Source organism: Pholcus phalangioides, unplaced genomic scaffold, assembly GCF_987345545.1.
Source record: "Pholcus phalangioides strain wild (caught in Gottingen) unplaced genomic scaffold, Ppha-v1.0 ptg000004l_1, whole genome shotgun sequence".
NCBI lineage: Eukaryota > Metazoa > Arthropoda > Arachnida > Araneae > Pholcidae > Pholcus > Pholcus phalangioides.
Genome location: NW_028301597.1, coordinates 31,210,060 through 31,231,417, shown reverse-complemented (window position 1 = coordinate 31,231,417; position 21,358 = coordinate 31,210,060). Strand labels below are relative to the sequence as shown.

General features: G+C 35.9%; 1 protein-coding gene and 1 non-coding gene across 2 annotated transcripts in view; one reads left to right on the top strand and one right to left on the bottom strand.

Annotated features, from left to right (window-relative positions):
* Positions 1-21,358, top strand: part of LOC149087093 (cubilin-like) — a 55,899-nt gene that overhangs the window by 9,556 nt on the left and 24,985 nt on the right. Inside the window, exons 3-9 of the mRNA XM_089231342.1 lie at positions 13,393-13,656; positions 13,768-13,896; positions 14,740-14,976; positions 16,380-16,499; positions 18,963-19,247; positions 19,439-19,570; positions 20,708-20,953. Coding sequence (XP_089087468.1) covers positions 13,393-13,656; positions 13,768-13,896; positions 14,740-14,976; positions 16,380-16,499; positions 18,963-19,247; positions 19,439-19,570; positions 20,708-20,953 — 1,413 coding nt within the window. The remainder of the gene's footprint in view (positions 1-13,392; positions 13,657-13,767; positions 13,897-14,739; positions 14,977-16,379; positions 16,500-18,962; positions 19,248-19,438; positions 19,571-20,707; positions 20,954-21,358) is intronic.
* LOC149087094 (U4 spliceosomal RNA) lies at positions 10,414-10,554 on the bottom strand. Its single transcript, XR_016192621.1, has one exon. It is a non-coding gene; the product is annotated as a U4 spliceosomal RNA (small nuclear RNA).

Below are 21,358 nucleotides of genomic sequence, written 5' to 3'. Positions count from 1 at the left end.
AGTCGCGGATAGAGGGCCTCAGAAAAATCACTTGGAAAAATCATCGCAATGGGGCTCTTATGGATCTTAACCCTTAAGTGCGTAGCTTTGCATTTTTGCAAGCATTCATTAAACGCTTATTGCTGCAGTCAGTTGAAGATGAAAGTTAAAAATGACCTTTGCACAAAAGGTGAGTTCATGTTTCTCCCATTTTATGTTTACAATTTGCTGGTAGAAGTCACAATTAACGACAGCAACTCGTTGTTCCAGAGCATCTGTGTGGCTGTAATTTCGCTAATTAGTTAAAAAATGTTCTGTTCGCTTTTCTTTCTTCTTTTTCTTTTACCTTGAAGATTGAAACCCGAATCTTTTTTCATACTGTATTTTGAATCACAAAGGTAGTTATATATTTGGGGAGTAATATTACCTTCATATACATTTTATGTGCGAATTTTTAGGCTTTGCACGTCTTCAATAAGGCCCCCGTATAAGCAGTACAATTCAAAAAATATATATATTTTTATATTTTCTTAAGGGTGCTACCATGTGCTTCATTAACTATATGTAAAAATTATCAGCTCGGAAAAAAGTTGTGCATTTAAGGGTTAAGACGACCCTGAATTGAAATAAAATTATAATCATTTTTAAAATCACTATTTAAATGATGATACAGCCGTTGGCATCAGGACCGCAATTATATAGTTTGTCACCGGAGCAAGCAAGAATGGATTTCGGCACCCCCGTATAATGTAGAAGTTCAATTCGGCAATCCCTCTAAACCAGCAGCCGGGGCAGCAGACCCGCCTGCTCCCCCTCTCTAGTTGCAGTCGTAGTTAACATGAACGATTGGTGACCATGTTTAATACAATACAGCAGGGCCGGAACTAGAGGGGTCAGCAAAGTCAACAAAACTAGCCATGGTTGTTTGCAGTGCATTTGTAGTGCAAAAACAAAATCAAAACAACATGGGTCTCCGGAGTTGTCTTCTACTTTGCCTTGGGTGAATCATGACGTCAACTGATGACCTCTTGGAACAGTCGTCGCCATTGTTCGGTAAAACATTGTATACGCCTGTACGTATACAATGCAGTCCAATGCCTGAGCGTGACATATAATGTGAAACATGTGGGTAAGAAAAAATATTTCTAATTTTCCTTTGCTTTTCTAGCATGGGCTGCATTCATCTGAAACACTACAACTGACACCCATGACCCCCAAAAGGTTGGCGCTGACGGGGCTCCTGTCGGAGGGGCCCCGGGACGATTCTAACTTTTTTCATGCAATAAATTCACTTCTTTTGGGCCAGTGAAAAATCTGACAAGGAGGCCCGCCAAACATCCCAGCCTGGGGGGGGGGGGGACCCTCCTCCAGGATGTGAAGGCAGGACCCCCCAGGCTGAGATCTTTGGCGGCTCAAAGCCGGACTTTCCACGAGCCCTTCTATAGTGAATACAGTCGATCCCGCTTATAACGTGCATCCTAAATTTTCGGACCTTTGTGCTCTTAAATGTTTCTTTGCATGAACTCTATTCATGGAAACAAAATATCTGTTATGTGCTGCACCAGGTGAATTATTAGATTCAGGAAAAAAAATAATAAGAGAGAGAGATGTCTTACCTTTTTTTCGGAAGTTCAGTAGTAAAAATTGTCAAAATTTAGAATTTACACATTGTATATCCGTCTACCGGAAGAAATGAGAGAATGATTCAGATGGTGGTGGTGATGACTGAAAAGTACTCAAGCCTACCTAGGGAAACATGACAGTTCAGAGGTTCCCAGGAAGGCATGCAGTTAACACTCCAGAGAACAGTCGAAGTTGTCTCGCTCCAAGCAGGCATCATCTAGAGATGTCCATGCTACAGACCAGATGGTAACTCCAACAAGAGGGGAGGTTTTCAAAAGGAAAAAATTACTAGATTTCTTTTGTGGTGCCCCTTTTCGTTTGATGCTCTAAGCATGTTTTTCCCTCGTTTTGGTATTCTTTAATGGCAGAAAGAAAGGCCAGACTTTTTTCTGGAGTAAAGAATGCGACCACCTGCATACACTCTTTTTTTTCTCTTTAAAATAAGCTAATGTCATACCTAATAACATTAAAAATGATATTATAAGGGCTTTAAACTGAAAGCCTTCTTTCACAATCAATATTAGTTTAATGGGAAAAAAACCAAACTTTAATCAAAAATTTCCAAACATCTGCTAAGAAAGGAAAGGGTTTCGTTTGAAAAAATTGCGATCCCTGAAATTTTGCTTCCCGGGGCGATCCGCACCTTTCGTGCCCTCCTATGTCCGTCCCTCGCTAAAGTGACCCGAACACATTTCCAGATCACGTAAAGAATCCGCGGAACATTCAGAGATCACAACCGCGGAACATTTAGAGATCACTAAAGTAGCTCTATAGAGGACTTATAAATAGGGAAAATATTAGTTCATGTGCCCACAAACTAGGGAAAAATTTTCTAGTTTTTGGCACACCGAGTATGATACCAGTAAGAATATTTCATAGTTTTATAAAGAATGAGATTGATGATGTAAAATAAGCTAATATCAAGCATCATCCAAACCACCCCCACCCACCAGCTTATCGATGCTGACGTAATACTTGAATGACTCTTTATCAATTCTGTATCGATCATAACATTCTTATAACATGATTAACCAAACAAAAATACTGAATTGCTGATAATTAAACGAAATAAATATTTGAATGATTTCACTTTTCACTGCTTATGTAAATCGATCATATGTAGTTTTTTATTTTATTTATTTTTTTTTTTTTTTGTTATCGTTCAAAAAAAAATTATCATTAATAGGAAGAAATGTTTTCCATGATTCATTCTGGGAAGAAAATTTTCAACTTACCTTTCTCAGAGCTTATGTGCTGCCATCTATCAAATAAGTTAAAGACTGAAAATAAGAATCAATATATAATAAATATATGCAACATATGGAAAATTCCCATCTAGTTGCTCCAAGAGAAAACGTTTTTTTCGTGAAAAATTTTATTTTTATTTTAATATGTTTTACAACTTTACATCTGTCCGATTTTTCAATTTGGTTCATATACTTCTAAAGATATAATATATATGAATAAATTTTTCTTATATAATTCAATAGACTAGTAACTGGGAAAATAATTGTAAATATATGCAATCCACTTCTGACTCATGTGGTTGGGGTTGGCCTACGTAGCTGAGCATACTTTATTCCAGTGTTGTCAGGGCCGTCTTAAGAACACCGTGGGCCCCGGGTCAAGTGATTCTTCTGAGGCCCTACCTAGCCAATTCTCGAAAAATTCAACTACTCGTTTTTCTGAGGGGTGGGCCCAAGTATTAAGACGGCATCGAGTGTTGTTTCCCAATTTCATTGATGTCGCGGACCCACTGTAGCGAAAGTCAAGCTACCCTTTCATCCCACCTCTACAAAATATATTGTTTGCATATTATAAAAAATTAAAATGATAAAGTATAATTTTCACAGCACACCAGATGCATGATTCAACAGACCCCTTGAAAAGTAGTACTCACGAACCACAGGTTGAAAAACACTGCCTTACTCCCTCTCACCATTAGGGACAATCAATTTCCGTTTTTAACCCCTTCAGGTACAAGTATTTGGCAACAAATTTGGATGGTCTCTACCGGTTCATTATAGAAGTCTGGCCTCGTAGTTTAGTTCGTTTTAAGTTCGTAGAATTTGATAAAATTACGCTATATGATACATGTAAATCAGAGGTCTTCAACCTCTTTCTAGTCGCGAGCACTACCTGTACCCATCATCAAAAGAAGAGCACTAGGGCAAGTTTGACATACGAAAAATGCATGAAAAATCAGGGTGATTTTTATCCTTAAATGCAATTTGTACAAGGTATTTAATCGGGACGTTGATCAAGTGCTCGCGAGCACGAAATCGGACACGGCCATACTTTGGTTGCTTCAGGGAGCACTGCGGTGCCCGCAGACAACAAGTTAAGGATGCCTGTGTAGGTCTAAATAGTAAGTATCTGATCAGCTGAGTTAGGCATGTTTTAGTTTTAGAATGTTTTTACTTCCGTTGCGAAAAATGGAATTAAATTTCTTCTTCCGACGCTTTCATTTTGGAGAATCTTCTGTAGTTCATTCAGGGCCGGATTAACCATTAAGCAAAATAAGCACGTGCATAGGGCATGAAGAGAAAAGGGGCACCACAAAAAGATGCCATAATGTTGTTTTTTTGTGTAAAATTTTTTTACATCATCATCAAGCATCCGGCGAAATATACTAAAATTTTCGATTGATTGTACAGTTGAAGGCATTCATCAAAAAAGGATGGTACAAATACAGGGAAACCTGGTAATATTGCATGCTAGAGAGCACGTTAATGCTGCGTTTTTGGAATGAGATTTCGTGCAATTTCAAAAAAGTTAGCTTGAGCTATTTTAACAACATCGGGGGACCCTTTGACAAATTGATTTTTCTGAGGGCCCTTTCTGCCAGCTAAAAATTCCTGCCTACCAATTTGCACATACTAACGCTCTCAAATTGTAAATAGATCTACTTGTCACGAGGTCCACGCATTAATAAAACAAATCAATATCATTCCCAACCGACATGACAAATACTAAATACAAAAATCAGAAATTTAAGAGTAAAGTCAAGTTTTACAGAACAAGGACGTGAACTCAAAAATGTTCAAATCATTGAGTCATTAGTAGATAGGCTGCATGGTTTCAGGGGTTTCATCTTATAGGTAATTATTATTATTACCCGTGTGATTTCGGCGCCTCTCTGGTGTATAAGTCGCACCAGTAAAATAGCCCCCGAAAACTCGCTGCTGTGTTCCTAGACGGATGAAATGCGTCAGAAATTGTCGCCGGGCAGTCCAGCGGTTAGGTAAAACCTAAGCTCTGATTGTGCAAGTCTGGGTTCGAATCCCGGTTTTTCGTTGTTCACTAACAAATTTCCTGGACAGACCTTACAAACTTTTGAATGCATGAGGATCATGTTAAAAAGAAATCACGGGTTTCTCTGCGAATCATTCAGTCCACTACGCTATAGTTTCAAATTTTGTATAAAAACATTATTATTATTTTTTTATTTTTGCTTCTGCATAGGCTACACACAGCCAAGAGAAATCCTTTTGTGGTTCGATCTAGAACTCCTATAATATATAAGTATGAAGACGCTTTAGTTCGATCTACCGTAGGAGTAAAAGAAATGCTAACAGATTGCAACTTGAAAATGCATCTAAAAGAACAGGTATCCAATAATTATGGTTATGAACAGGTATCCAAAATAATGTAATATCTGTCATTCCAGGATTCAGTGGTTGCGTTTGAAACTACTTTGTGAAATTCTAACAAGCAGTCGATGAGAGAAAATACCTTTAAATGTTTTAAAATATTTTTTAAAAAAGTCACAAAAATTGAAGGTTTGCTTTTTTTGGGAAATATGAAACAACAATTTTTTCCAAAAAATTTCAAAGATGTCCCAAAAATAAACAAGCAAAAATTATGCAAGAGATATTATTAATCATTTGCAAGTTGAAAGTCTCTCCTCTCCCTGTTTTTCCTATGTCCGTGCTTAAACATATTCAAATCATAATTCTCCCTTAGATTAGTTAGTTCTGTGTGTGTGTGTGTGTGTGTGTAGGCGGAGATACACTTGGAAGTCTGGGGGGCACGATGATGATGTCAATTCATATACGTATACATGTATACATTAGAGATCAGGTGACTCCACCTTTGGGGGGGGGGGGCATCGTATCTCCGCCCCATGATTTAATGTTTTTTCTTCCTTTATATATTCGATATCGAGTAATATATACTTTTAGGGACGGGGGAGGGCACGAAAATAATTCAAGTGCTTAGGGCCTTCACACGTTTTAATCCGGCCCTGAGTTCATTAACACGACTCCCCCCTTCCCCCGGGTGTCGCGAGCCACACTTTCGGAGAATATCTCACTCTACCACATATTTATAATTATGTAGGCCAGCGGTTCTCAACCGGTGCTCCGTGTGCACTTCCCAGGGCCTCCGCGGCCACTCGAGAATAATAAAATAAATCAATAAATTTGATAAACAAAAAAAAAAAAGAGGCCTAAAGGGTACCGCCATATATATAATATGCTAAAAAGGGCTCCTCGAGTTAAACAGGGCTCTGGCAGAGAAATTATTCACTGAAAAGGGCTCCGCGAGTCAGAAAAGGTTGAGAACCGCTGATGTAGGCTATATAGATTTCAACCAACAGAAAAATCTATAAGGTGCTGCCATCTAGAACTATTCGTAGAAAACGAGTCCTACTTGAATTTTGACGTTAATAAAAGTATCAATATAGTAATTTTAGTGTAAAAATTGTTATGGTTTTGCCAAAAATGAGAGGGCAAAAAAAAAAATATTTGTAACTGCCTCCTCCCGTTGCTATCTAATTTCGTTAACCACCTATTCCCAAATTTGCTCTCTTTTCCTGGGCTATAACTCCCCACACTCCCGTAAACATGTCTCTGACTCGGGTACAGTAGCCTACATAATCGGTCTTTTTTAAAGTATGAGCCTACTTGGACAAGATCACTACCTCCTATATACATATGTATATAGGAGGTAGTGGCAAGATCCGGTAATAGCAGCCCGACAAAGAGGTGAACAATCCTTGGGACCCTCTCGCTTTGAATGGGGCCTCGCAAATAGTGGAATGACATGCCCATAATCCCCTTCGACATTTTGGAACAAAATCAAAATTTTGGTCAATCGGTTATTCCAGGGCCTCGTAAAAAAAAAACTGATCGCCTCTGAGCTGTGCAGATCATAGGGCATGATTTTGTGCTATAATTTTTAAGAGTAAGTACTCTTAAACTGATATTCCGACATTTCAGCCAAATAATCGGGGCCTTTGACCTTTGAAAACCGGACACACCCCGCTTCCCATCTCAGAGAGATATCGAAGCGTTCCCGGAGGATGGGTGTATCCGGAAAGTTTTATTATAAACAGCAGAACATTGTTGCCTCAGACGAAGGCAACAAAAAATAAAATATATATAAAAACAATCGTCAATCTGAAATCATTATAACAGATAATTAAAATCGAAACACCAAACACCAATAGGCAATCAAAATTATAAACGAAATTATACGATGATGACATATAGTCCCTCCCATAAGAATCTAGTAATCGTCAGTTAATCGATTGATTGTCAATAATCAGGGCCTCCTAGACAGGGTCACAACCAGAAAAGAAAACACTCTGCCGGCCGGGAACGATTTCTATTTTAGCGCCCTCCTGACTGTAATTTTGAAAGGAAAAAAGTAAACCAAGTGACTTTAATGCCCTACCCAGTTGTGGCGATGCCCCCCACAAGGGATGCGCTGACAAGGCTCCAGCCCTGAGGCCCGGGACGATTTTCACGAATTTTTTTGCTTTTTCGCGTTATAAATTCATCATAAAGGGGCCCGTGAAAGTGTGGTCGGGGAGGGCCCCGCGAAAGATCCCAGCCTAGGGGCCCTGCTCCAAGATGTGGGGGCCATGGTTGTGGCCCTGCTCTTAGAACATCACTTTGCCCCGGGGGTCCTTGATAATGTTGAGACTGCCTTGGCAGTTTACGGAAAATCATATTCAGTATGGTTAAAAGTATACAGTGCAGAGTGGGCGTCAACTTTTGTAAGTACAGGTTTACAGTGTAATTCATTCAAAATAAGTTCGCTGCAAAATATGTACACCGTCAACCGTCAGCTGAAAACTCATTGTAAAATGTAAAAAGAAAAATATGAATACCTTTTACGAAACGATTATATAATTTTACTAATCTCTAACCCAGCTTTGGATTATAAAATAGCAACAGTAGTTATAGAATACAGTACCCGTGGTTCGTATGGTGGGGATCAGCGGCAGCTTCAGACAAATAAAATGAAAGAAAACGGTAAATGCAGTAAAAGTCGGATACACACACACACCGAGTTCGACTTATAAAGAGGATCTCGCTATAACGGGTGATTTGAAAGTTATTTCAAACAGCTAATGTTAAAGATACAAAAATATTTGATTATAGTGAATTGAAAATTAGGAAGCATTCGCTATAAGTCAAAAAAATTCTCAAAAATACCCGTTTTTCCTTCTCTTTCTTAAAAAATTCAACATGACTCTTATCATGACACACATGCACCTCGTAAAAATTAGTCTGAGTTCCTTTTAACAAACAATGGACCCATGGAATATGTGGTGATTTTATTCTGCTTTTGTCTCTCCGAGTGTGACTATAAGAGACCACGGGAACTGAACTTAAACAGAAGAACTTAACAGTTGGAATTCGTTTCCGAGTGGCAAAAAATCGTATTAAAAAAATTTTGATTAACGGAAAAATGTTGACGATTCAATACAGCCATGGAAGTGAACAGTGATATAATACTCATTCTATAAGATACTCACTCTAGGTGAGTATATTATCGACCTGGGCTATCGCGCCCTCTTGGCGAATTTACAGGGTGACGTCAGAGAAGTTGGGTGTCACCCCCCCCCCCTCCCCCGGCGCTGCTGCTTATGCCAGTGTGAGCACCCACGGGTCAAAAATACTTCCGACGCCCCTGTCGAGCACTACCTGTACTCATCATCAAACGAAGAGCAACCTTGCATCAAATTTGACGTACGAATGCATAAAATCAGGGATCTACCCCCCCCCCCCCGCTTATAAAAGGATATGCGAGAGAAACACAGACGTCTATCGCTCGCTGTTACTATACGTAGGTGTTCATTCCGAGAGCGCATGAGAGAAAAGATATGTTCGAAAATTGATATATTTGATTACGAAATAGCATTAGTTGTGGAGCAGTTTGTACGACGGCGACGCAAAACCGGAATGTTCATGGATTGGATCCTGCCCGCATTTTCCTCAACTTTTTTCCCTGTTTTACCTTACATCTTCAATTTTTTGAACGATTATATTTATTTATTTAACTTGTACTCAAAGCTGTTATTAATCAGAAAAAAATATTTTTCGTTCATGAAATCACTAGATTTTTTTTTTCCTGACCGTGAGATTCCAAACTCAATTTACAAAGCGAAAATTTCAATCATTTCAACACATATGCTATCAATTTTTTTTTCAATTACAGTACCTATTTTTAAGAAAGAATAAAATTTATTTCTTTTGTTTTTAATGTTAATGTTGTTTCTATGTACATAAGCAAGTCCAGAAAACAAAGATATATTTTTTTTTCATGAATTTTTTGATTAATATATCTAAACTGAAGGATCCGAGAAGGGGAAAGAAAACGGGAAAATTGTAAAATTCAATCCAAATCTGAATTCGGCCGGTAAAAAGTTAAACATCCCGACATTCCCGGAGGTGTGTGGGATCAAGATGCGCTTGCTGCAGGGGATGGTTATCAACCAACCGCCCACACCACTCGACATATCCAACATATCTATATTATAGGAGGTCGTGCCCACACACGTTTCATTACTTTTCGCATAGTAAAATGAAAGTATTTGAGGTTTTATGATTGTATTGTAAAATAAGTTTTCTCAAAAATAAATAAAAACATGAATTTTTCACAAACGCAACACTATCGCGAGTGTAAAATACCGTAATCTGAATCTCAGTCAGTGGTTTCCTCCACTTCTTGAACATACATCCCGTCCCGTGTATTCCGAGGAAAACCCAAAGAATTACCGAAGAAGTAAAATAATAGAGGGGAAAAACTAGTTTCTGGGGAAATTCCAACCACACATAAACAGCTTGGTTTCTTTTTCTATACTGTGTCGTCGTCCGACAACCTGCTCCACAGTTGATGCTAACCCTCCCTACCTAAATATATCGATTTTTGAACATCTATTTGTCTCTAATGCGCAAGCTCTCACAATGGACACCTATAGTGATCGCGAGACGTCAGTTTCTCTCGGATATCTTTTTATATGCATGGGGGATTGTAGGGCCATAGCCCACAACCTTTCTAAAGCAGAAGGCCTCTGCTCTAGAACAGGGGTGGCCAACAGCTGGCCAGTGAAGTGGTTTTGTGAGGCCCGCGACAAAGTAAAAGTACCATGAAAAATTCAAATTTGCGATCATTATTTGAACTATCAGTTCCAACAGCAGATTTCTTGATTAACAAACTTCTTATTTCTAGTGACGAAATTAATTTATTAAGTGACTAATTAATTCAATTACAATGGAGCGGCTTATACAACAAGTTGCACCGCTGATGCGTCCCGCGAACAGAAAGAAGTTGGGCACCCCTGCTCTGTTGATAGCAAAGCCGCTTGTAAGTAGTAAACTCTTAATGCAGCTTTGGTTGATAGGGCCCATCAGGACTGATTTTAATCCTTGATTGCAATTTGAACTATATGTTGATTGGGACGTGCTCCAGAACACCAAGCATAGCGCACCGTGGCTTGCTAGCAACGCAACAGCTAGGAGTCACAGACTCCAGTATCTTTATTATACCAGATATTTCTACTTGAGAGATTATAAACCCCCGAAGGGGTTCCCAAAAATTGCCATTGCCGTCGGTATTTCACGACGTCAAGGCGGGGTATTGGGAAAAGTTTTCAACTAGCAATAGTCACGCCTCGGTAGGACCTCATTGGCTATGACACTGCCTCTGCGCAAAGCTACCGAAGTTAAGAACAAAATATTTCTCATCATTATATAACTTTTAGAAATTTCAACAGTTATTAATAATAGTTGTATTAGCAACTTATTTTTTAATTTTTAATATATTTGTTATTTTTAATCATTAAAATTAAATTTTAAAACAACATTCTGTTAACTTTTGGACTTGTAAAATCATACAATTTAAGTAGAAGCGTCATGCTTTTACTCAATAGATGGCAGCACAAATTTTAACATAAATAATTTTAAACATAGTAAATAAAGTTATATAGGTTTTAACAGAGAATATTATCGAATTTATTTCATCTTTTTATGGGCGTAAAAAGTTTGTGGTCATCACAATGCTCTTGCAGCAATCAAAAATGAAGAATTTCTATTGTTTATCAAGTATTCCTCTACAGATGGCAGTGTAAAAAATTAGTACCATTGTCTGAGCACGTAGATGGCGAGAAAGTTTGTTTACATTTGTTTGCTGTTCCATAACAATGGCTACCGGCAGCATTTTTTTTACAGATGATTATTAAATGAGTATTTAAGATAAATTATGTCGTAATTTTCAAGGTAACTTTCGCATTAATTTAACCTCCTTGATAAGAATAATTAATTGCTACCACTTTATTAACACATTGGAGCCCCCGGGGCCCATAAGCGGAGATAGGCTTGGAAAAGCTAGGGGTGAGGGCTCGATGATGATGTAAAATTGGGGAAGGGAGGGTACGATGATGAGGATATGAATTCATATATATATATATATATGCATATGCATTAGATCAGTCGGCTCTGTCATTGCCCCCCCCCCTATCTCCACCCATAGGCCCGGGGCCCTCATGTTGGTGAAGTCAAAAGAAATGTTATTTAATTTTTAGTACAATGCACAAGAGGATGATGATAAGGTTGTCGTCGTCCCCGAACGTCTCTTTTCCCCTTTGGGCAGTGCCGTCTAATGCATGGGCCCGGGGGCCTCAGAAAAACGAGAAGTAATTGAATGTTTCGAGAAGTTACCAGCTTGGGCATCAGAAAAACCACTTTGCCCGGGGGTCCATAATGCTCTTAAGACGGCCCTGCCTTTGGGGGGGGGCAATCATGCTGCTAAGTCAGCCCTGACGGAGCATGTTTAGCATAAGTTTGGGCTCTGGTCAAATATGAATTTTCTGGGTCCCTTATATGTAATCTTTAAAGCAGAGACGTGAGTATGGGGGATGTGCCCAAAATACAAAAGCCAGCCAATTTCTATGCCCTGGGCATGCTCCATTTTCTCATGCGATAAACAGGGCCCTGTGTTAGTTGTGTGTTTTTACATTTTCTTCATTGTTCCTCAATATAGGCTCTGGAACCTGAAAACTTTCTCCTCTCGAAACTCTCAAACCTAGAAACTTGTTCAGTGGGACTAACCCTTGATCCAGCTGCAACCCTGACAAATATTTCATGAAATATGTGTCATACAATATAGTGATATTCAGTGTCAAAACAATTATATGAATATTCATCACATATTATTCTTACTCACAATGCTGCAATTAGGGAGGAGCAGAGAAGTCTGATGCCCCGGTTACTGGACCAGAAGGGTACCACGTTTACTCCCTGTTCGTCCAAAATAATGAAGAGGACATGCCGAAATGTACACTTGCCTCAAGCAACAAAGAACATTTTTGTTTTCAGTTGTGGCCCTGCTCTGGCCTGTAGCCAGAAATTTTGTTCGGGGGGGGGGGGACCAAAGTGATAGAACAATGAATTTGGCCATCTTTTTTCCGTCATATTCTCACATTTTGGGGGGGGGGGAAATACCCCCCACTACAACCTTGGTTGGCCCTGCTCACTGCAATTCACTGTCTCAAAACATAATGTGTGATTTGTTTTCCCCATCAGCTGTGAAAATTCTCTTATAGTTCTTTTAATATTTCATTAATTCTAATTCCTATATGCATACAAACTGCTACAATTCTGGTGATCAAAAAATGCACATCAGTTTCAACTGAGTGCAGAATTTTCAATTCTGATTCCGAACTCTACATAGGAAAACGAAAGCATAATTTATTTGATTTCAAAAAGTCTAATAATCTGAATTCGGATTTTGGACACGGTAGCCTGGGTCAATAAGATATTCGCCTAAAGTACCAAAGGATATTGTTATGCAAATTATGTAAGTAGTCATTATTTATCATTTATAATGTCATTTTTCGCCTGTAAACATCCATTAACATTCTGTAAATCTTGCCAAATTAACGACAAACTTGGCAAGTCTTGCGACAGCTCCAATGATTTCATATGTCAGAGTGCCAAAAGTGAAATGTAAAGATCCAGCAAGAATTGTGGAGAATCTGGAAAGTTTTCCATGTTCTCGCGAGATCCGACTGTCTCTCTTGGCATCATGAAATCACTAACACATCAGAGCTGTCACCATACTTGTCAAGTTTGTTGTTAATTTTGTGATATTTACAGAGTAATGCATTAATGGCTATTTACAGGCGAAAAATTACATAATAATGATAAATAATGGCTATTTACAGGCAAAAAATTACATAATAATGATTATTTACATAATTTTCATATCAATATTGATAGGTGTCACGTTTGATACCCAATTCGTCCTTGTCGGAAACTTTCCTGATGCTGAGGTACAACAGAAATGACAACAATATCACCACAGAGAAAGATTACTAATACTATTAAATCACACTTTCACCTCGTCCACATTCCTCTGTGGAACTTCTAAGGAATTGATACATGTTGAAGTGCACGTGTAGTGAACCTGACATGAAGTTTGTTGTCTGTGTAGTGCGTTTATTTGTTTGTATGTTATTAAAAATAATTATATTCAATTTCCTAATTTTTTTTTCAGATAGGGAGTTGTTATCTTCAGACCTTGTGTGTGATTTCTGTCTTCATGATGGTGAAGGAAATTTTTCAAGTTACGATTATCCAGCTCCTTATCGGAGAAATCTTAACTGCGTTTACAGGATAAAACGTGTCGATAGTTCCTGTCATCTTGAAGTTACATTCCACGAGTTTGACCTGCAAGGAGAGTCCACTGGGTCTTGTGCCAGTGATTATTTGTTGATTAATGGGAAAAGATACTGTGGAAATGCTTGGAAGGGGAAAACAGGTGAGGGTGTTTTCAGTAATCATACTGTTTCTTGGACTTTTATGCAGATTTTTAAAAATTAATGCACATGAGTAAAGAAATTTTTCTCATGAAATTCTGTTTCTTTTTTAGAAATCATACCATTTTATCCAGAGTTTGAAGAGACCACTTTCATCTTCCGATCTGATAACTCTATTGCTGGGAAAGGATTTTGGATGGAGGTGAAGAAACAATCAAACATGTGCAGTCTTCTATCGTTAGGTACTGACACTGTACTTATATCCTCTTTTAGTATTGAATTAGATTGAATTAATGAATATTACAGGATTCTCAGTGGTCTGGAAAGTCGGGAAATGGTCCAGGTAAATAGAAAATATTTAGCAAAAGTCAGGGGAAGTTCTATGAAGGAAAAAAACTGAAACTAGAAAAAAACATTTGAAAGATTAAGATTTTATAATTATATTTCTTTCTTTAGGAGTTTTGGTCAGAGAAATTTTATAGTTTTTTCCGTGAAGGAATCAAGCTGATTTTGCTCGGAATGTTGTATTAATGTCACTCTAAAGCAGTAGTTCACAACTTTTTTTCTAGTATATAATTTCTATGGCAGAGACCCACAGGCTTTCTTTCTTTTTTTTAACTTAATCAAATTTACTGATTTATTACATTTTCCTCAAGGGGCCGCAGAGCCCTAGTTGAGAACTGCTGCTCTAGAGTTTTTGTATATGCATGTTTAACATGGTCACTCTTCCTTTAGATAGTATATAGAGCCTAATTCCAATAAAACATGCAACATATAAGTAATTCGCAACATACAATTATATAAGTAACCATTCCACCAATTGAATTTATTTGTCTTAAAAACGTGGCAATTTTTGTATAAAAAAATAAAAAATATTTTCACTTAGTCTTTTTTTTTTAATGCATATTTCCCAAATCCTCATTCGTAACACAAAATATTGCTTACGTATCTGCTTCATATGATAATATTTCATGCTTATTTGCCATTATCTTAATGGCTTATTTTGAATTTATGACTTTGATGAAATGAATTTAGCAATGTTCATATTTTTTTTATGTTTCCAACTTTTTTATTCTTTCTTGTAGGAAACTGTGATCGAACATTTATCAGTCAAGAATTTGATTTGAAAAGTCCAAACTTCCCAGATAATTATGGAAACAATCAAGAATGCACTTATAAAATTTTCAAGCAATCAAGCAATGTTTGTGGCTTAGAACTAACTTTTTTAGCATTCGATATAGAGCCAAGTGACAACTGCACATACGACTACTTGGAGGTTGACGGAAAAAAGTTATGTGGGACTATAAGCTCGAATGCTGTCAGTATGTGTGATATTTATATTTCTTTTTTGCTTTTTTGATATGCTATGAAAATGTTTTCTTTTCCTTGTGAATGCAAACAAAAAAATTCAATAATTCATAATGTTTAATACTCTGAAATTGCGCCTTTCTGTTGTACTGAAATTTCAAAGTAGTGAATTTAGTCTTGTTAGTGAATTTTAGAAAAAATATACTTCTAGCTCCACCTGGAATTTTTCCCATAAATATTTTGCCATGATTACATATTTTTCCATGAGTTATAATTCACGTGGTCTTATTCACTATGTGGTCTAGTTAATAATATTAGTTTATATTTGATCAATTTAAAAGTCTGATGTCTTTAAAAATATTACTGCCACGAAATACATTGATACCTCTGTTAATGAAGACGATTCATCCCGGAATCACATTCATTAGCCGAAATATGATTTCCCATATGTTTCTATGGAAAATTGTTTAATTCACTTCAGAAAATGCCAGGAATTTGAAGATAAGCTTTTTAAAACACCAACCAGTGCTATAAAGAAAGGCAGCATAGGCCCAGCGGAAATGGTCCTTATTCTAGTCATTTTTATATCACAGTCAAGCGTTGGTCTTTACACACTACAGTCGAAAAAACCCTGGAGCCAGGTTTCTCACTGGAGAAATTACTGGAAATGCAACAGCCTAAACTTTGCAACATGAAGATAGTGGGGAAAAAAAATGCCTCCGAGAATGTGTCTAGACTGTTTGTTCAGTTTGATGCTAAGAGTCTTGCATTGAGGGAATGCATGCTCTGAAAACATAGGCTCATTCATTTTTAATGCATTTTTTATTAGAATCATTTTGCATGAAACATTTGAAAAACTCTCAGGAATAAAATTGAAGGTACATCTGGGAAAAACTCTAAGGTGGGCATGACATAATCTTGCTCAAGTAACAATAATTCTGATGATGATTGGTATTAAAATTCAGCTCACATCGTGACTGTTTTGTATTAGCATGTGCATACATATCACCAAAAATTTTTGTTCGCTGAGGTAGAAAAATCACAAAAAAATTGTTGTCAGTAAGAAAATTCATAGCTGAGTTATCACTGCATTCAAAAATTATATCTTCAATTTTGTTGAATTATTATTCAAATGAGCATCTGTTTTTAAATCATCTGTTTGAAAAAAAACATTTTATATGTTTGTTGGTAATACAAATGCAATACTCTACATATCAGTATCTATCAAGAGATATAAAAAAGAGAAATAAATACTCTATATAGTTTCTAAAAACAAAGTTTTAAAAGTGTTACCAATGCATTAACACCAATAATAAAATTTTATTATGGAAACTTTATACCTTCTAATAAAAATGCTGATGTTGTAATACCTTATTATTTTCAAGTTATTAAACTTATTTTCTTTCTGCCTTTGCAGGAGTATTTATGTTTCTTGAAGATCAAGCGGTCATGAAATTCAAAAGTGACAAGCAAAATTCTCGTAAAGGATTCAGTATTAAAGCTCGTCAGATTAACAACTGCTATCCATCTAGAACTGGTGATTTCTTTCATTTTAATTCTGTTCTTAAATGAATAAATTGCTGTAATGAATTTTTGCTGTGTCAGTGAAAAGAGTGTAAAGTGAGACCTTTATGAAGATAATCTCATAGACAAATCTGTTTTTTTTTAAACTTGTGTGCATCACTGAGTTAGTAAATATAAGTATAATCATTGTTGCGGAGTAGCATCCATGCATATAGCAATTTGTTGATTATTGAAAATTGATGAGAATCTCTATTGGTTTGAAGAAATGCAATAAAACTTCTATTACTCAAATCTTTTTTGGCTTTAAGTAACTGCAATGCCTCTTCTCTTATCTGACATATTTATATTTTGATAAATTGAAGTTCTGTAAATAAAATTTTTGATAAGTGGAAGCAATATTAATTTTGAAAGCACTTTGACATATCATAGCTCAACTAATGATAATGAATATTAGAAATATTTCTAGGACTGTTCTTGATACCCTCATACATACCCTTGATTCTCAATAGGGCATTGGTTCTCAAACTTTTCGCAGCTGTATTTTTTGCTGATGTAAAATCATCTCAAGCAAATTCAATGGAAATATTCTCTGAAATATTAAAAGAGTCATTTCAGTAATTTGCAAAAAGCAGTCAATTTTCAATGTTTTAAAAGGACAAATTTCATGGGATCTAAATAATGTTTTTATTTCACTCATATTTTCCAACCATTCCTGATCATTTGAAAAATTTGAATTAATGAATGTTATAATATCCAACAAAAAGTTCTCTTCTCTTTTTTATTTTATTTTTATTGAATAATTTTACATTCTGCCAAGCAATGTGATTTCGTCCAGGAAAATATCCTTAAATATTCTTACCAGGAATATCCTTAATATTGCTAGAGTTAAGGACATATCCATGCCCAAACCAGGATTTGAACCCAGACCTGCGCAGATAAAGACAATTACACTAACCATTCAACTCCCAGGCAGCATTTATCTGTCAGGCCTATGTGTAATTTAATAGATTCTGTAACATAGTTATAAACATGTGTCTTTGAACAATATATACTCTTTATAATTATGATTTGATGCCGGGAACAACAAATTAATTTGTAACCCATAAATTAACAAGGGTCTGTCCAGCCAAAATCAAGGTCTGTTTTCTAGACCCTTCACAAAATTCCAGATCTGAAAAATTAACCCTTCATTATATCTTGGAGCTAAAAAATTTACCCATAACAAAATACAAATTAACGAAACTATAAATTTGATATTTTGTTTCTTTTATGCCAAATTAACTACATCAAGATTCTTAGTGACCTGGAAAATCAAAGAAATGAAAAATGTTCAGGGAAGTCATTAAGTTATCCATGATATCCATGACCTGCGCCCCTAGATGCATCCGAGAACTATTTGTCAGTTTGACTTACGAGAGGAATACCAAGCAAAAGAGGCTTGATGAAATCACTAATGCTGATTTTAAGGTCAAAACTGAAGACACAGGGCTAATGCATGACATGGGCTGAATAGACAAGGATCAAAATTAAAAAATTTCTCCTACCTCAACTAAACTCTCTCATCCTCCCTACTAAATGGCTTTATTTATCTCTGTTGGAGTGTTACAAAGGGAAAGTCAGAGAAATGAAAAATGGTCAGAGAAAATATTAAATATTTGGTAAAAGTCAGGTAAATATGCAAATATTTACTAAAAGTCTGGGAAAATCTCAGTGAAGGGGCAAAAAACAAAAATTCAAAATTTAGGAGGTTGCAGTTTTGAATTATATTTCTTTCTTCCGCAGTTTTGTCAGGGAAAAGGGAAATTTTTGAGTCTTGGTCAAGGTTAAGTCATGCAAATGATCAAGCAGATTTTACAGGGAACCCTGTAGAGAGAGAGAGAGATTGTTTTGCTTTTTTTTTTACAAAAACAGGACTGTGCAAAAACAGTCTGGGCAAACCCCTTATTACATCAGTATTTCGTTTTATTCACTCAATAACATACCTCTTTTTCAGCTTTATTTTATATTTTCTTTTCCCACTGAAGATTTTTTCTTTGAGTTGCAGACTTTCAGTAGATCAACGTATTTTAGACACTGAAACTTATCAGATGTCGTGAAATTCCCTTCTTGTTCTAATTCTGTTTTCAATTTCTCTCTCATTCCTCTAAACAATTATAAATTTCGTAAGTCTTTTGCTGACTCTGAAGGTAAATAATTACTTAAAAACTGCATCATTCTGTATAATGACATTTTATTGTTTCTCTATGATTTAACCAAACCAATAAAGCAAATAATTTACTCCTATGATTTTTCAATTAACCAGAAAACATTAGATGAAAAGCTCATCACAAAAATATAGAGTCAATGAGCTTATGAATGAATATTTTATTTGAATCTTCAGACCTGTGTATAGAAAAATATTATTCATGCATATTTTATTTGGAAAGAAAATAGTTTAACATGATTTTCTCAATCAGTTTTTCCTCCTTAAATATAGCTGCTGTTATGGCTGAACCAGCATTATCATCGTCTTTGCCTTCTCCACCTTCTTGCAGCATCAGTACAAAAAGTTTGAGTGGGGATATCAGTAGCTGGGGTTATCCTCATGGATATGTCAATAACCTAATGTGCCAGTATGCCATCTCTAAAAACAATGACTCGTATTGTGAAGTTGAACTATTTTTTTCTGATTTCGATCTTGATTTCACCAACGGATGTACTGGAGATTTTCTGCAGATTGATAACAAAAAGAACTGTGGGACATCCTTGAGAGGACAAAAAAGTAATTTTTTTTTATCCTCTTTAAAATAATTTTTTTTTTTTTTTACTTTTAATACTGTTCACGATCCAAGCTGACTGGACCATGGCAGATATTCTTCGAATACAGAAAAACATTTATGTGTAAACTCATATGATCTAATAATATTAGTTATTCTCATGATTTGTATCATCTTTTATATATTTTTTTTTCAGGAAATCTTCGGTTTAATGCCCTTAACAATGTCATTCTGTTGTTTATCACTGATGGTTCATCCATAAAGAAAGGATTCAAATTCAAGTTCCGTCAAGTACCTTGTTCTTCTCGTGCTAGGAACATGCCAATAGGTTTGGAAATTAAATTTCTCTATATTATTTAATCAAAATTTTTCATCATTGTAATTTCTAGTTAACTAAGCTGCTGGGATGTATAATCCTGTTTAAAGAAAATGACTGATGGAAAAAGTTTTTGCAGTTACACCACAGCTTCCTAATATTGAAATAAAATTGAATGTTGTGTATTTAACTTATCATTCCAAAAAATATTTATGATTCATAGAAGGCAACATTAGATATTTTTCTGGATTGAAAATTTGATTTTTGAAATGAAAAACAATACATAAAAAAATGCTCATAGGAATTAATAAAGTCTCTAAATTCAGAACATAATAAAAAATGTGATGGAATAGGCTGCGTCTTTGCATTAGCTGCAAGAGCTAAAACCTAACTTTCAAAACTTTATGCCACCGTTTTATCATGGGAAGTTACAGAACATTAATCTGAATGAATTCTCGATTTAGGGAAACCGAGTGACATAAATCATTAAGCTTATTTAATTTGTTTTTCTGTGGTCAGTTATTATTATAGGCTTAAATGGATTGTGTATAATAATTTCAAACCATATTTTTCTGCAGCTGAAGCAAAAAGTAAAAAACTTGCTAACTGAAATTAATACAACTTTATAGTAATGTTCTTAACACGTAACAAGTGAAGGACTGAGATCTCAGTCCAACCTTCGTCTGACTGGAATATAAAACTTGTTCTTTAGCTGCAGAAAGTTTCCTAGTGTTTAATCTTTTACTACAGCTTTAAAATGAGGGGGGGGGGGGGAAGAAATGTTGTTCAACCTTTTCCTTTCCTTCACTTTGTCTAATTCAAGTTTGTAAAAAAATAGGGGGAAAGAATGATATGACAGCGTGTGTAGGAAATTATTTATCCTTGACAGGGTTACAATATCACACTAGTATTGCACCTAGTAGAAAGGATAAAGCACTTTTACTGTAGCTGATGAAAATCGCTCACACAGGAAATGCTAATGAAAAATTAGCAAAATTATTTAAAAAAATTTTTTTGCTGTTCATGAAATTTCAGTTTTCAGCACATATTAAAAAGAAAACTTTACTTGAAAGGAAAAAAATTCAAATTTGACATTCACTGCAAGACATTTTGTTGATCAGCTGATTTTCACTTCCGCTTCTTTTTCAGTTTCCCAAAACTCTTGTCAATTTGTTTTTGACCAAAAAGAATTTTTCCTGCGTAGTCCTAACCATCCTAGCAGTTACAGCAATAATATGGATTGCCAGTACATTGTGAGAAGACGTCAAAGCAAAATATGTGCTTTGGAAGTGAAATTTAACCACTTTAATATCGAGCCTAGCAACAACTGTAGCAAAGACTACCTTGAAATAAATGGAGAGAAATATTGTGGGCAGTATGAGGATAGAATTATCAGTAAGTAGTTTTATTTTTCTATGATCTGATTCATGAGTTCATGAATGTTATTTCTCTTACTTTGACTGTCGCTTGAAGGATATACCTTTACAATTGTTAAAACTTTAAGCAATGGCCATCACATTCATCTCTAATTCAGAAGCATAACTTCTGAAGCTAGAATGATATTTCATAGTTTGATGATACAATATTGTATTAGGGATCTATGAATTGAAGACCAGAAATGGTAAATGCAGTAAGTGCCAAATCGCAAATTCTACAGGAAACCAAATAACAAGTTTCAGGTGCTAAAAAGAAATATGTTAAGTGACATCTACTGACATTTTTTCAACTACTTAGTGTTAGTTGGACATACTCTTTTTTTAGGTTGAAAACGTTGGTATGAACTATGTGTTGATGTTGAAA